Here is a 16,928-nt window from a genome sequence, read left to right on the forward strand (position 1 = left end):
AAAAAAAAAAAAAAAAAAAAAAAAAAAGAAAACTGAGGCCCAGGGAGTTAGTGAGGACACAAAGTACATGTCCCACCCTGCCATACCACCAGTTGGGGCTGCTTTTTGTTCAATTATTTCCTATGGCTGCCACACAGAAGTACAATCTGCATTCAGGTTATGCTGTGCATGTGGGGGTAAGAATGTGCACTTTTTTTTTTTTTTTTTTGAGATGGGGTCTCACTCTTGTTGCCCAGGCTAGAGTGCAGTACACAATCTCAGCTCACAGCAACCTCCACCTCCTGGGTTCAAGTGATTCTCATGCTTTAGCCTGCAGAGTAGCTGGGATTACAGATGCGTGCCACAATCCCCAGCTACTTTTGTATTTTTAGTAGAGACGGGGTTTCACCATGCTGGTCAGACTGGTCTCGAACTCCTGACCTCAAGTGATCCACACACCTTGGACTCCCAAAGTGCTGGGATTACAGGTGAGCCACCGCACCCAGCTACACTTCTAAGACAGACAGACAGTCTGAGTAAAGTCCCAGATCAGCCTTTTATTAACTGAAAAGGTAGAGAGGTGCTATCTACCCTCCCCAGATTTCAGTTTCTTTATCTGTAATGTAGGAATGATAGAGGAGTTACAGGAGTAAAAGGAATGAATATTCATAAGGCACTTGGCCCCCTGCTTGCTACCTAGTAAGTACTCATCAGTTATTCCTATAAAGCTCCATGGTCTTAATCTTCATTTATCTTTTAATGGCCAGGAAGACAGACTAACTAATTAAACAAGTAAGACTGTTTCTATTTCTCCACATGGCCCAAGGAAAACTCTCTTGTTTCACAGCCTAGTCATGAGCGTTTTTTTTTTTTTTTTTTAAGACAGAGTCTCCCTCTGACGCCCAGGCTGCTAGAGTGCAGTAGCACAATCTCAACTCACTGCAACCCCCGCTTTTTGGGTTCAAGCAAGCCTGAGCCTCCTGAGGAGCTGAGATTGCAGGCATACACAAACACACTCGACTATTTTTGTATTTTTAGTAGAGACAGAATTTCACCACATTGGCCATGCTGGTCTCGAACTCCTGACCTTAAGTGATCTGCCCACCACGGCTTCCCAAAGTGCTGAGATTACAGGCGTGAGCCACTGCACCCAGCCAGGAGGGTCTATATTTAACATCAGACATGGTCCCTTCTTAGAGGAGCAGGTCCACCAAATCCAATCAGGTTTGAGATGCATATGGGACACAAATAATGAGGCAGAGACTCCGATCCAGTCCACTCTGAGAGAGATCCAGTTCCCCAAAGTTGAGGACCCTCACACCCACCTTGAACAAGGCCCGATGTTCTGGGAATCCCCAACTTGAGTCTGCTTCCTTGCTTGGCCTGCCTCTAGCTTCTAGCACCGGCCGGGCCACCTTGGGTCTGTATTGGGCCCCAGTCTTTTCTTATGGTTGCTGCTTCTGTCCATTCAGCATTTGGTGCCCACTATGTGTCTATCAACACTGAGCTGCATGGTACTTGGCCTTGCTCAGCAGGAACAAAAGTACTGCCAGGTTCCTGGGACCTGGCTGGAGGGCTTAGTAGTATTTCCTTAAGTCAAGGACAGAGGGGAGGACACCCCAGCCACACAGAGCAAAAAGCCCCAAAGCAGGAACAGATGAGTTATGTGCTGGGAAACACACAATGTGGCCAGGTGAGCCCAACACCTAGAGTTCAAAAACATGACTCCACAGGAGACAGAGAACCTTTCAAGGTTTTTGGAATAAGACCAGATGAGTAAAAGAACACTGAAGGAAATATCTCACACCAGAGGATACGAAGGCAGCAACATAGGTGATGCAGTTTGGCTGTGTGTCCCCACCCAAATCTCGGCCTCCCAAAGTGCTGGGATTACAGGTTGTAACCCCATAATTATGAACTATAATCCCCATAATCCTCACACGTCAAGGGTGGGACCCAGGGGAGGTAATTGGATCATTGGGGCGGTTTCCCCCATGCTGTTCTAGTAATAGTGATAGTGAGTCCTCTCGAGATCTGATGGTCTGTATAAGCGTCTGGCATTTGTCCTGCTTGCACTTCTTCTTCCTGCCGCCCCGTGAAGAAAGTGCCTGCTTCCCCTTCTGCCATGACTGTAAGTTTCCTGAGGTCTCCTAACTATGCTGAACTGTGAGTCAATTAAACCTCTTTCCTTTATAAATTGCCCAGGCTCAGGAAGTTCTTTACAGCAGTAGGAAAACAGACCATAGTATCATAGGCAACACAATGGTTAAGAAATCATGGTTCTGAACGGATTCCCAGTTCTATCATTTACAAGTTATGTAAAGGTAGGCAAACTCCTTAACCTATTACAGAAGCCAGTTCCATTCCCTGTAGAGTGGGGACACTAATGTTTGTCTCTTTCAGTTGTAAGGATAACATGAAATAACATGCAACAGCTTCCAGGAGCCCTGGTCCACCGTACACACACCAGCACCTGCAATCAAAGTGAAGGACCGCAACAGCAGTCACAGAATTACAGCAGCACAACACACATGTGGCGTTTCCATCTGAAAAATGTGTCGTGCATACTCAGAAAGACACTCTAGTCAAAGTATATTCCTAAGTTCTTTCTTTCAAGACGCAAAGGCTACATTTAAAAAGTGTTACTGAGGCCGGGCGCGGTGGCTCATGCCTGTATTCCCAGCACTTTGGGAGGCCGAAGTGGGTGGATCACGAGGTCAGGAGTTCAAGACCAGCCTGGCCAAGATGGTGAAACCCCATCTCTCCAAAAAACACAAAAAATTAGCCAGGTGTGGTGCCACATATCTGTAATTCCAGATACTCAGGAGGCTGAGGTGGAGAACTGCTTAAACACAGGAGGCGGAGGTTGCAGTGAGCTGAGATCGCACCACTGCACACTAGCCTGGGAGACAGAGCAAGACTCTGTCTTAAAAAAAAAAAAATGTTACTGAACTGCACAAACCATCCCTTCACAGTGTTACCCGAAGGTGTTGTCAGAAAGAATGGGGATAAGAATTGGTCTGTTTAATAGGCAATAGTTTTTATGGAATACAAACTTGCTGATTAGTAGTGAGAGTCTGCCTATGAATAGCCACTATGCTCCAGCCTGGGTAACAAGCAAGATCTCTTCTTTAAAAACAAACTTCATCATAAAAAAGAATCTTAGCTTTTATGACAACACCCACCCTACTCTCTCCCCACCAAAAAAAAAAAAAAAAAAAAAAAATCACAGCCAATGTCAGCTAAGTTCACTAGAGTCTGTCCTTGGGCATCCATCTCTGTTAAGAACCAGGAATAAAACAAAGCAGATTTTTTTTAACAGCTTAGACAGTCAAGTTCTTGCCAACCCCTCTCACAAAGCCAATTTATTTTAACTTTCAACCTATTCATAAACACACAAAGACCTCAGCATACAATTAAGTGCCTGGACCTTACCTTGGTGATATAAATTATTTGCCCCTAGCAATTTAGTGACAGCTACTTAGGAAAAGGTGACGATGTATAAAGTGGATGCTATCGCTTGCATGGGCATGCCTTTTCTAAAATCATAGGTTGGAACTTCACCCCAGTGTCAGTGTTAAGCGGTGGAGCCTTTAAGAGGTGATTAGGCCAGGGGAGGTGGCTCAGCCTATCACAGCACTTGGGAGGCCAAGGCGGGCAGATCACCTGAGGTCGGGAGTTCGAGACCAGCCTGACCAACATGGAGAAACCCGTCTCTACTAAAAATACAAAATTAGCCAGTCATGGTGGCACATGCCTATAATCCCAGCTCCTCGGGAGGCTAAGGCAGGAGAATTGCTTGAACCCAGGAGGCAGAGGTTGTGGTGAGCTGAGGTTGTGCCACTGCACTCCAGCCTGGGCGACAAGAGCAAAACAACTCCATCTCAAAAAAAAAAAAAAAAAAAAGAGGTCATTAGGCCGCTAAGGCAGAGCCCTCCTGAAGGGAATTAGTGTCCTTATAGAAGGCTGGAGGCAACTAACCAGGCCCTTTTTGCCCTTCTGTTTCTCCCACGATGTGAGGATGTAGAGGCCCATCAGGGAAGCAGAGAGCGGTCCTCACCAGACACCAATGCCAGAGACTTGATCTTGGACATCCCAGCCTCCAGAACTGTGAGATATAAATGTCTAATGTTTATAAATTAGCCAGTCTCAGGTATTTGTACAGTAGTACAAATGGAGCAAGGCAGTGGACATCAACCAATTGGGAAGAAAGAAGCTTGTTAGAGATAGGTTCTTCAACAGTATGAAAAAAGTGAAAAGAGGACAGGAAAGAAACAGCAGAGATCCTAAAGGCATGCACAGAAATTAACAAGGAAAACATCCACAGAGGAAAGAACTCATTTTTCAACAGGGATAGCTAAGTGAAGTTGAAGCCATTCTTCCTGATCAGGAAGTAGGGACCTCCAGCACTCTCTTTCCTTCCAGTCCACAAAAGAATCATACTCAGCCCATACTCACTACTTATTCATTTGTGTTAACCTAAGAGATGAAATCTATTTGCTTTTCCTATTTAGACAGCTTAGACATTTTAATCACACCTGCAGTTACCACTGGTACATCAAAAGCCCTGGGGCACCGCAGTTTACATTGCTGCCCATAAATGATCACAATTCTTGCACTGTTTTTAGTGCACTCTATCTAAGACAGACAGGTAAGTACATACAATATTTTGGAATGGTAGCACATTTTGGTTATTAGAGAGTTGAATGTCACTGAACTGCAACACAGTGACACTAAACAAAAGAAGACATCATTTTACTTCAAAGGCACCTACAGCTTTAAAATGGCACCTGCCACCAACCTGGATTCTTCGGATGCTGACGATTGCCTCTGACACCCTCTCAATGGCTGAGGGGAAGAAAAGGGTGACCGTCAGCCGCACAGCCCCATACAGCGTCACTGCCACAAACACGCGGCTGGCGGTGATCACTTTGCCAAGGAGCACATAGGTGGTGAAGGTCACAAACACAATGATTTTGCTTGCACTGAAAAACGAGGCCAAATTCATCCCTCTGAGGTAGGAACTTCTCAGAATCTTGGAAATCTCCTTCCTGGAAGAGAGTACAGATTTTTTAAAAAGCAGTGACATCAGCCAGGCAAAGCGGCTCATGCCTCCAATCCCAGCACTTTGGGAGCTGAGGTAGATGGATCGTTTGAACCCAGGAGTCTGAGACCAGCCCAGGCAACAAGGTGAAACACCATCTCTGCAAAAAATACAAAAATTTGCTGGGTGTGGTAATGCATGCCTGCAGTCCCCGTTACTTGGGAGTCTGAGGTGGGAGGATCGCTTGAGCCTGGGAGGTGGAGGTTGCAGTGAGCCAAGATCATGCCACTGCACTCCAGCCTGGGTAACCAGAGTGAGACCCTGTCTCAAAACAAAAACAAAATAACACAGAAAAATCAAAGTCATGACTTCAAGTGCCTTTGGCATGTGGCCCTTTCGAGGCAGTGGACATAGATTAAGGTAAACTGTCCCTTACATTAGGGAAACACGATAGCACATTCCCTGGGGACAGCTTCAAATCAAGGCCCGCACAGACCAGTGAATAACCACTTCACTTATCCAACAAAATGATGTGCAAAGCCATAGTCTGACATTCTGCATCAATCAGGCAGGGCTAGAAGAAGCATTCAAACCAACTCATTCAACAAGTTTTGTAAACACAAGTCCTATACCAGCCACCTTGCTGATGAGTGAGACACAGTCTGTCTCACAGACTGGACACACTCCAGAAGCTCAGGAACTCATGTGAGAAGAAAGTAAGCAACTCCAAAATTGTGAGAACCCAAGATGCTAGACAGACATGGCTAGTCCAGGGTCCCATGAGAGAAGCAGTAACTCAAAGTGGTGGAGCCAGCGAGGGTCACATGCTGGTGGCAGTCAGGGAAGAGTGAAAGAAAGCACATCTGAAACACAGAAAGATCCATCTACAAAAGTGGAAGGGTTGGCCAGGCATGGTGGCTCACACCTGTAATCCCAGCACTTTGAGAGGCTGAGGTGGGTGGATCACCCGAGGTCAGGAGTTCAAAACCAGCCTGGCCAACATGGTGAAACCACATCCCTACTAAAAATATAGAAATTAGCTGGGCATGGTGGTACACACCTGTAATCCCAGCACTTTGAGAGACTGAGGCAGGTGGATCACCTGAGGTCAGGAGTTCAAGACCAGGGGGGCCAACATGGCAAAACCACATCTCTACTAAAAATATAGAAATCAGCTGGGTATGGTGACACACACCTGTAACCCCAGCTACTCGTGAGGCTGAGTCAGGAGAATCGCTTGAACCCGGGAGGTCGAGGTTGTAGCGAGCTGAGATTGCACCACTGGACTCCAGCCTGGGCGACAGAGACTCTGACTCAAGGAAAAGTGCAAAGGTGAGAGGTGGCCAGGAACTACCCAGGAAATCATAAGAAGTACCATGTGCTGAAATGTAACAACTAATCGAATATTTAAACCAAAGCCAAAAAACAAAACAAAAAAAAAAAACTTTTTTAAAGATGGAGTTTTGCTCTTGTTGCCCAGGCTGGAGTACAATTTTGATTTAAAGTGAGAGATCTCAGGTGCAATCTCAGCTCACTGCAGCCTCCACTTCCTGCATTCAAGCAATTCTCCTGCCTCAGCCTCTCAAGCAGCTGCGATTACAGGCACGCACCACCAAGCCCAGCAAATCTTTATATTTTTAGTAGAGATGGGGTTTCACCATGGTGGCCAGGCTGCTCTCGAACTCCTGACCTCAGGCGATCCACCTTCCTTGGCCTCCCAAAGTGTTGGGATTACAGGCGTGACCACCATGCCTGGCCCCCAAAAAATTTCTAATAACACAAAGCAAACTAGCAGTATTTTCATGCCTATTTGAAATGAAAAATACTGATTCATATAGTTTGGTCCAATACAGATATGCCCCATCTCTATAACCTGTCCATTTGGCTACATTAATATAAATTATAGTTTTATTTTAAACATTATTATTCTCAAATACTAATATCTTAGAATCATTGTTGTGGGGAATTGGGATATTCAGAAACATTTGGATTTTCACTTTTGTATTAGTAAGAAGCATACATGCTTTTTGTTTTAAGAACATAGTGAATGGAAGATCAAGTGAAAGTAATGTCCTCTGAGTTTCTACTTAACCCAGCTCCCACGCGTGGGGAGTGGGATGGATTGTAATGAACATCCCATAATGTGAAAACATAGTAAAAATTCTAAAACCATTCAACAAGAATAGCAAAGTACAAAAATCCAGTACAATGTATACAAAAACTTACCTTCTCAAATTGGTAATAAGATCTGAAAATGACTTTTCCCAGGCATACATTTTTATTATCCTTATGCCAGTTATAACTTCATTCATGGTCCTGATCCTGACGTCCGTGAAAGTTGCAGTTTTACTCCTAAAGGGGACAAGACACGGGAGATGAGCCTGAGCGATCACAGCCTGCCCTTATCAGCAGCAGGCACAGGCAGGGACCCGCAACATGTGGTTCCCTACAGCGCTTTTGTTTCAGACAACACAGACAGGTCCTACTCAAAATACAAATAGAAAAAGACTTCAATTAGGAAGTCAACGATCTATTCCAACTCAATAAGTATTTTGGAGAATTTGCCATATCTGCTGAAGACATGAAAATGAGTCAGATGTAATCTGTCCCCTTGAGGAGCTCACAGGTGCGCAGGGAAGGCAGAAAGGCACCCGAACCTGACGATAACACTGTGGGCGGAGTGTAACGACATGGGAATGAAGTGCTGGGGAGCAGAAAAGAAAGGGCTGTTTGTCAGCTCCACTGGGAAAGAGGAGAGCAAAAAAAAAAGCTTCAGAGGACCGGGAGCATTTGAAAGGGCCTCAAAGGACAAGGAAATATTTCTCCAGATGGAAAAGAGGGGAAGTTCCAAGTAAAAAGTACACCATAAGCAAGAGCATAAAACAAAGAAATGAATGCACACCAAACAGTGGCGCATCTCGATCCAGCTGTCAGCCTTCACAATGACTCATTTCCAATCCACTGGGACCTGCTTCATGCCTAAATTATTTTGTCATCATTAACCTCTTGACCAACAGCTTTATTTCTGCCTCCCTTCCTTCCTTCCATACAGAGTCTCCACAGTCTCGGCTCACTGCATCCTCCGCCTCCTGGGTTCAAATGATTCTCGAGCCTGAGCCTCCCAAATAGCTGGACTTACAGGCATGTACCACCACACCCGGCTAACTTTTTAAATTTAGTAGAGACCGGGTTTCACCATGTTAGCCAGGCAGGTCTCGAACTCCTGGCCTCAGGATTATAGGCATCAGCCACCACGACCAGCCAACAAACATATCCTAACACATATGCTACTAGGACTGTGTAGGACTGTGTGATTTTATAAATACATCATTCAAATTCACCGTGCCTCTGGGGAGCTTACAATTTAATGGATATATTGAATTAAAAATAACACACATGTATACACATGTGAAAGTAGCTCTAATACAAGCACAGTAAAGATGTATGCAGCTAGAGTGGAGCCTATGAAATATTTCAGTTTATTATTCTTCATTATATGTTTAACTAACTTCTACATATGTGATTTCCGCATAAGGACACTCTACTTATTGAGGCCACGGAGCCTGAATGCTGGCTGGGAGGAGCCAGTGAAAGCCTTCAACTTTGCCCCCTGAAGATTAGCCCTCAGCGTAAGGATGGAGGCCCCCTTGGCTAAGCCTGAAGAACTGCAACATATGCAAAGAAGAGATAATAAAAGGCATTTAGTTTGTTTCTGAACAAAAGCATTGGGAAGACTGTGGATGTTACCAAATACATATGACATTTCTCACACCAGTAATTCTCTTACCTCAGTGATGAGAACAACTTCCCGAAACAGCTTTGCAAGGGCAGGAGAACAATTAGAACTGCCATCCCAGCAAGGCACGATATTCCTATCTCCATCCAGAGCAGGGCCGTCACTGCGATCGCCTGCAGTGGTCCTGCCCACAGGAAGTGTAAGAACACTGTCACCTTCAAAGAAAAAGACAGTGTTCTTAGGACTCTGGAAAAGCAGAACCAGTAAGAACACAGTACAGAAACGGTCCACTGGGAAAGAATGGCAAGACCCTAAACAGAAATGACCACAGTGGGTTGACACCTGCTAAAGCAGAAAGCCAAGCACCCACCACAGATGAAGCCATTCTGGGGAAGCAAAGAGCGGGTCTGGGGGACTCGAAAGAGAATCTGACCAGTGGCATTAGAAGGAGATCTTGATCATGACTACCTCACTGATGAGCTGAGCACTTTCCAGAAGTCTCTGTCACAGAACTCAGCTCCCATATGCCCTGGGGCTCCCCGGTACCCCAAGAAAGCCTGTACTATAGTGTTCACCACATACTCCAGTAATTGACTTGTGTATTTGTCTCCCTGACAGGCCGTGAGCTTCTTCAGAACCGAAACCAACTCTTATTCATTATCCCTGACACTGAGCGAAGGCTTTTAGTTCGCGTCTGATGAATAAATAAATGGGGGGAAAAAAAGTGGCCGGGCACGGTGGCTCACACCTGTAATCTCAGCACTTTGAGAGACCGAGGAGGGCGGATCACCTGAGGTCAAGAGTTCGAGACCACCCTGGCCAACATGGTGAAACCTTGTCTCTACTAAAAATACAAACAAGGGGAAAAAAAAATTAGCCAGGCATGGAGGCGCATCTCTGTAATCCCAGCTACTCAGGAGGCTGAGGCAGGAGAATCACTTCAACCCAGGAGGCAGAGGTTGCAGTGACCTGAGATTGTGTCACTGCACTCTAGCTTGGGTGACAGAGGGAGACTCCGTCTATTAAAAAAAAAGTCTAAAAAAAAAAAAAAAAAAAAAAAGTGGTCCTAATGCCAAAAGGATATGGCCAACAGCTAGAATGCCCTGGATAACATGATACCTCCACAAGGTAAATGTTAAAGAATGGACACTGGGCAGGTATGTTGGTTCACACCTGTAACCCCAGCACTTTGGGAGGCCAAGGTGGGAAAATCACTTGAGGCCAGAATTTTTAGACCAGCCTGTGCAACAAGGCAGGATCCCTTCTCTACAAAAAAATAAAAAAAGAAATTAGCCAGCAATCCTTTTGTAGTTCATGAGCATGAAAATCGGGTGTTCACGCACATGTGTGAGATGTGCCACCCTCGAATTTTGTTATGACGTCACCACGTTAGCCCATCTGACATGAAAATTCAAAAAAAGAGAAAGAAAGAAGCTGGGTGTGGTGGTGTGCACCTGCAGTCCCTGCTAATCAGGAGGCTGAGGCGGGAGGATCACACATCACTTGAGCCCAGGAGTTCAAGGCTGCAGTGAGCTATGATCCTGCCACTGCAGTCCAGTGTGGGAAATGGAGTGAACCCCTGTCTCCAGAAAGAATAAACAGAGGGGGTGGGGTGTTTAATGCAATGAAAAAGATCCCTGAGCTGCAGCTTACCTGATCAAACTTGTTCACATCATTGGACAGCAGATTGACTATCTGGCCTGTGGTTGTCTTCCCCATGGCCATGTTACTAAGACGAAGTGCCTGAAATAAAAGAGGGAAGTAGAGAATTACATTCATACAGGGATACTAAGTCAGGCTTAGGACACTGCAGACCTGAGGAAGTCTTGTGTGAGGTGGAGACCAGATAACCCAAGACAGCTGCTCTAAGGACCAGCATTTCCGCACCCCCCCAACCCCAGTGCCTTTAGTGGTGGCAGCTGTGTCTTACCAGGACAGCAAGGTGAAGAGTGGGAAGGAGAAGAAAAATCTCCCACCCCATTTAATGAATTCAGACATGCCCCCAAGTACAAAAGGACATAAGTTTCTACTTAAGAGCCAACCAAAGTAATTTTGAGCCAAATTAGATAAGGGCAGGGAGGCTGTCAGAGGAACCAAACAAGAGGACGTGGACTACAAATCCGTACCAATCGCTAATTCTCTGAACAACAGTATTAAACACACCGGGCCTTAGTCTCTTCACCCTGCCTGGATCACAAGGTTTCAATGTGATCAATGTGAAATGACAAATATTTATGGAGTTTCAACTATCTGGAAGACACCAGGAGTCCCAGATGAGGTGACACAGTCGTGTTTTCCTGTCTTGGGAGACAGGGCTAGGTATGTCCAGACAGCTGTGATTCAACTGTGACTTGCACAGAGAACTGGGGACAGTTCCAACTGAGGGACACTGGGTGGGAGAGACCTTGGACAATGAAGAAGGGACTTTATGGAGGGAAGGGAAGGGTGCTGCAGGGGAGGCCTAGCTAAGACATAAGTACGGAAAAGGGGGATGTGAGGGCTGCTGAACAAAGAGCAGCCCAAATCTGGCTGAAGCAGGTGAAGCTTACGGAAGCGGGGCTGAAGCAGGTGAACCTTAAAAAAGGCAATATGGAAGAGTATGTGTGGTTTTTCAAGTTAGAGGGAGAAACTGAAGGAAGATTAAACAGTAGAAGTGATTGGCCACGAGACTACTGGAAGGAGGAGAATGAGTTGCTGCTAGAATAATATTCCAGCCAAGAGGCAACAAGACTGTCCACCAGGACTATGTGAAAGGGGAAAGCAAGGACCAGACCAAAGTGAAAACATTTTTGAAAAGTTAAAAAATGGACAGGCACAGTGGCTCATACCTGTAATCCCAGCACTTAGTGGGGGGAGGGGGGCAATGGCAGATCACTTGAGGTCAGGAGTTCAAGACCAGCCTGGCCAACGTGGTGAAACCCTGTCTTTACTAAAAATACAAAAATTAGCCAGGCATGATGGTGTGCACCTATTATCCCAGCTACTCGGGAAGCTGAGGCAGAAAAATCACTTGAATCCAGGAGGCGGGGGTTGCAGTGAACCAAGATTGCACCACTGCACTCCAGCCTGGGCAACAAGAGTGAGACTCTGTCTCAAAAAAAAAAAAAAAAAAAAAAAAAAAAGAGAAAAAGAAAAATTTAAAAATTGCTATTATGCGAATATAATTGAATCAATAATATAAAGAGAAGAAAAGGTGGGGGTGAGGGAGAAGAAAAGAGGGAAGGAGAGAGACCAGCCCGCCCCCGCAAGAAAGAAACAGAACGTAACGTGACTTAGTGACTACAAACTACCTGTAAATACTTATACAGACAATCTTACATACAAATATGTTAACTCCACATGCAGAAAGTACACCACGTTTTTTAAAGCATGTAAATTTGATTCCTAATTTTAAGAAAATAAAAGGAAAATGTCAACAGCAAACTCTAAGCCTAAACTGACCATTCTCAAGAAATCTGAAATCAACTGTGCCCAACTTGAACTATCATCCACAGACTGTGTCTGCTGCCAACAATGAGGATTAAAGATGGCACAGATGACAATCTGTGAAAAAGATAAAGTTCCTCTGGCTGCACCAGGCAGCCTACCTGTAATTCATGTATTATGGTGACCAGGTGTAGAGGTAGAGTAAAAGGCTGGGCGGATACTTGGGTTGTAACAGAAGTTAACCTAAGTGAACGATAACTCTATAGTCAATGCAGAAATTTGGGGTCTGCTGAAACAAAATCAGTCATACTCCAGAGAGGATTAAAAAAAATCATGAAGTGCCATGAATATTATCTTTATTTATTTATTTATTTTTGAGATGGAGTCTTGCTGTGTTGCTCAGGCTGGAGTGCAGTGGCATGATCTCGGCTCACTGCAACCTCCGTCTCCCAAGTTCAAGCGATTCTCCTGCCTCAGCCTCCTGATCAGCTGGGACTACAGGCATGCACCACCACACCCAGCTAATTATTGTATTTTAAGTAGAGACAGGGTTTTACCACATTGGCCAGGCTAGTCTTGAACTCCTGACCTCATGATCCACCCGCCTTGGCCTCCCAAAGTGCTGGGATTACAGGCGTGAGCCACCATGCCTGGCCACCGTGAATATTATTAATGAGGAAGACACAGCTGACAAGCAAACTGCCAGGCTTCTGCTTCCAACCATGAGAGAGGACTTACCCTCCCTTGGAAACCGTTAACATTGGGTAAAACATATGACACAGCTGTTCTCAAGCACTGGACTGCAGGTAACACAGGGCTGTGAGCCTCAAGAGATGGGAAATAGAGGTGGTGGCCCGGGACTGACCTGGCTTTCTGCCAGGGGACATTTTCTGCCCAGGAAGAACTGCAGTTTCACTGAGCTGTGGAGGAAGAAATGGTTGTTCCAAGTTGTAGAAGCATCTGGAGTTTCTGAGCCTGAGTAACAGAGGGTTTGCCCCAGAAGTTTCAATAGGGATTTACCCAGGGTACTTTGCCCACAGCTTCCCTGTCCATAAGTAGGGCCAGACTCCATGAGGCCTAAGAAAGCAGCAGCTATGGGGCTGAATGCCGACTGAAGATACTGGAGGTCATGCAGTAGGAGATGCCGCCCAAGGAGAGGAAGGAAATCTCTGCTGAGGCCTCAGGCACTCAACTGAAACACCAGGAAGGCTATGTCTTAGTAATAAAGATCTCACCCTAGATAAACTGCTGTGCACTCGGAATTAGTTCAAAATGGAGCTACCTGACCTATGATTAGCTGATTGACAGACAGATAGATGGATTCAATGCTAAAGGGGCCAATCTGCCAGGAATTTAACTACCTACATGAACAAAACTCAATGCTCTTTAATCCAGACTCCCTATAGTGTATTGATCATAATGTTCCACATAGTAAAACAATTATTAGATATGTAAGGAAACAATAAAATGTGACGTGTAATCAAAGGAGGGAAATGGCAATAGAAATAGACCCTGAAACGATCCAGATTTTGGAATTGGTAAACAGCAACTATGAAACATCCACTATAAAATGTCAAAGAGTTAAAGAAAAATATGGTTATAACAAGCAGATGTCATTTTAGGAGCGAGATAGGTAATACCACAAAGAACCAAATGGAAATTCTCAAACTGAAAAAGTAATATCTGAAATGAAAAGGTAATTAGCTATCATTAATAGCAGACACTTTCCATTGATTTAGTCCCAGAGGCACTAAACGTTTCTTCTATAGTTTTCAATCTGAACTCTGAAGAACAAACAGAAAAAAAAAAAGAATTAAGAAAAAGAAAAAAGACTGAGGTTCTATAAGGAAGAATAATAAGCAATGAAATATTCATGTAATTGAAGTCCTAGAAGAAGAAGAAATAGGGAAGAAAAAAGTATTTGAGCAAATAATGACTAGAATTTTACCAAAGTTGGTAGTAAATATTAATTTACATAATTAAGAATCTTAGCAAGTTCAATGAAAACAAAAACAAAGAGATCTATACCTAGATATACATTACACGCAGAGAAACAACAAACAACCAGCAGCTGACACACCAGCAACAATGAAAACAAGAAGACAACAGAACAATATTTACAATGCTGAAAGAAGGACCAAAAAAAAAAAAAAAAAACTTGGCCAGGTGCAGTAGCTCACGCCTGTATTCCCAGCACTTTGGGAGGTTGAGGCGGGCAGATCACTCAAGCCCAGGACTTCAAGACCAGCCTCGCCAACATGGCGAGACCCCGTGTCTAACAAAAATACAAAAATTAGCCAGGCATGGTGGTGGGCACCTGTAATTCCAGCCACTTGGGGCGGGAGGAGGGAGTCAGACAGGAGAATCACTGGAACCTGGGAGGTGGAGGTTGCAGGGAGCCAAGATCGTGCCACTGCACTCCAGCCTGGGTGACAGAGTGAGACTCTGACTCAAAAAAAAAAAAAATCTGTCAACCCAAATTCTATAACCAATAAAAAATGTCCTTTAAAATATGAGAGTAAAATTACAACATTTTCAGATAAAGGCTGAGAGACTTTATCAGCAATAAACCTGAACTATAAAAAAAAAATGTAAAGAGTATTTTTCAAGTTAAAAGGAGACAATATCAGATGGAAACTCGGATCTAGAGAAAGAATAAAGAGAAACCAAAATGACAAATGTGAGTAAATATAAAAGACAGGCCAGGCATGGTGGGTCACACCTGTTATCCCAACAGTTTGGGAGGCTGAGGCAAGCAGATTGCTTGAGCTCAGGAGTTCGAGACCAACCTAGGCAACATGGCAAAACCCCATCTCCACAAAAAATACAAAAATTCTCCAGGCGTGGTGCCACACTCTTGTAGATCCAGCTACTCAGGGGAGTTGAGGTGGGAGAATTGCTGGAACCTAGGAAGCGGAAGCTGCAGTGAGCCAAGATCATACCACTGCACTCCAGCCTGGGTAGCAGGGCAAGACCTTGTCAAAAAAAAAGACAAATTACTTTGAATAACAACTACCTGCTTAAAGTAAAAATGGTAATCATGCATTTTGGACACAGAAGGAAAATATATGACAACAGCACAAAAGATGAGGAACAGAATTTTACTATTGCATACTTCTAACCTTTAAGGTAAAATACTCCTTATGCTGGGCCATCAATAAATTTCAATCAACATCTGAACATAAAAATGTTAAACAGAATTTATTCTGGTGACACAGAATTAAATTGCAGATCAACGATAAGATAGCTAACAACTCAAAATATCTGGATATTAACAACATATTTCTAAATAAGCATGAGTCAAAGTGACATCTTAAAGGAAATCTGAAATATTTTAAAGTAAATGATAATGATAATTTGTTAGATATAGCTAAAGCAAGTTTAGAGAAAACTTTTGGCTTTGCATACTTTACATTTAAAAAGAAGGTATAAAATCGATCATCTAAGTTCTATCTAAAATCAAGATCAAAGAAACAAACAAAACTCTGTTCACATTCTCAGAAGTACAATTAGTGTAGTCACGTATCTGTGTTACCCTCAGTAGCTACCAGAATAGAGTATATAGGCCAAGTCATATTCATTTATGTCATTATGATCATAAATCAAGCTACCATTTAGTAAGCACTTATTGTAAGCCAGACAACTGAACAAGAAAACAACACTTATCAAGTAAGAATTATTCCTATTTTGGAGATGAGAGGATAAAAACAAACTCAAACTATTTACATGTGACAGAGAACAAGCAATTATTTTGTTTAATGAAGCAAAGTTACCAGTATTTCTCATTAATATAGAAAACTAAAATTTGGTTCTAATAAAGTGTCCATGTTATAGTTGAAAACAGCTCACATCCAATGTACAGAAAAAAAAAATCTGCAAATTAATGCATCATCGTTCTGCAAATATTTTGGTTCTATGCTTCATTAACCTGACATGTTATCAAAGGACACCATTAGACTACATTTGTTTTCCCTGGGAAAACAAAATACTTCTACCATGACAGACAAATAAAAGGCAACCAAAACAAACCGAAATCAAAACTTGTAGTATATATGCCAGACTCAAGATACCTTTAATAAATCAATGGCCCCTACATATCAATATGAATTATAAATGTCTACCAATTTGTTTAAAAGGGGCAAAGAATGTGCAGGAAATTCACCAAAAAACCCCACAAATGGCCAAGGAAATGCAAACACTCAAATCCACTATTACACAAAGCCATGTAAATTAAAATAATGACGCATTATTTTTCACCTATGAAATTGGTGAGATTGACAGTGATTATTAAAATATAACATCAAATCTGGACTTGTAGAGCTCTCTCATTTCACTGGGGAAAATGTAAGTAATGAACAATTCTTGGGGAGGAAATCTAGCATAGCCAAAGCCTTGAAATTTGTATACCCTAGGAAATGAAGGACATATCCAAATGTTGAACTTTAATCATGTCCATTAAAATGCTATTTGTAATACACAAAAACTAGAAGACATCTAAATACCTAATTACTAAAAACTGGAAAACATCCGAGTATCTAATTATTGGTTACTCTAGAATCTGCATGGCCATTAAGAACTACCCTGTGAATGTTGGAAGTAAACTCCATCAGAGCAGGGCACCACTGGAGGCTGGCTTTCTACTGAAGGCAGGCAAGGAAATATGTGTGGGATTACAAGAAAACTCTACGATCCAGAACAAAACAATAAGTTTATTCAATTTCTTGAAAATAAATCATGTAATAT

At 43.4% G+C, this 16,928-nt stretch overlaps 1 protein-coding gene and 1 non-coding gene across 7 annotated transcripts in view; one reads left to right on the forward strand and one right to left on the reverse strand.

Annotated features, from left to right (window-relative positions):
• The window catches only part of ABCC4 (ATP binding cassette subfamily C member 4), a 280,796-nt gene that overhangs the window by 180,937 nt on the left and 82,931 nt on the right, over positions 1-16,928 (reverse strand). For all 6 annotated transcript variants that reach the window (XM_032277487.1, XM_032277483.1, XM_032277486.1 and 3 more), the window contains 4 exons: positions 10,413-10,502; positions 8,811-8,974; positions 7,250-7,375; positions 4,781-5,030 (listed from right to left, as the gene is read on the reverse strand). In XM_032277487.1, coding sequence (XP_032133378.1) covers positions 4,781-5,030; positions 7,250-7,375; positions 8,811-8,974; positions 10,413-10,502 — 630 coding nt within the window. The remainder of the gene's footprint in view (positions 1-4,780; positions 5,031-7,249; positions 7,376-8,810; positions 8,975-10,412; positions 10,503-16,928) is intronic.
• On the forward strand, positions 10,059-10,163 carry LOC116551437. The gene has a single exon (XR_004268934.1). It is a non-coding gene; the product is annotated as a small nucleolar RNA U13 (small nucleolar RNA).

This window comes from Sapajus apella, unplaced genomic scaffold (genome assembly GCF_009761245.1).
Source record: "Sapajus apella isolate SASKATOON/1434 unplaced genomic scaffold, GSC_monkey_1.0 scaffold9, whole genome shotgun sequence".
In the NCBI taxonomy this organism is placed as follows: domain Eukaryota; kingdom Metazoa; phylum Chordata; class Mammalia; order Primates; family Cebidae; genus Sapajus; species Sapajus apella.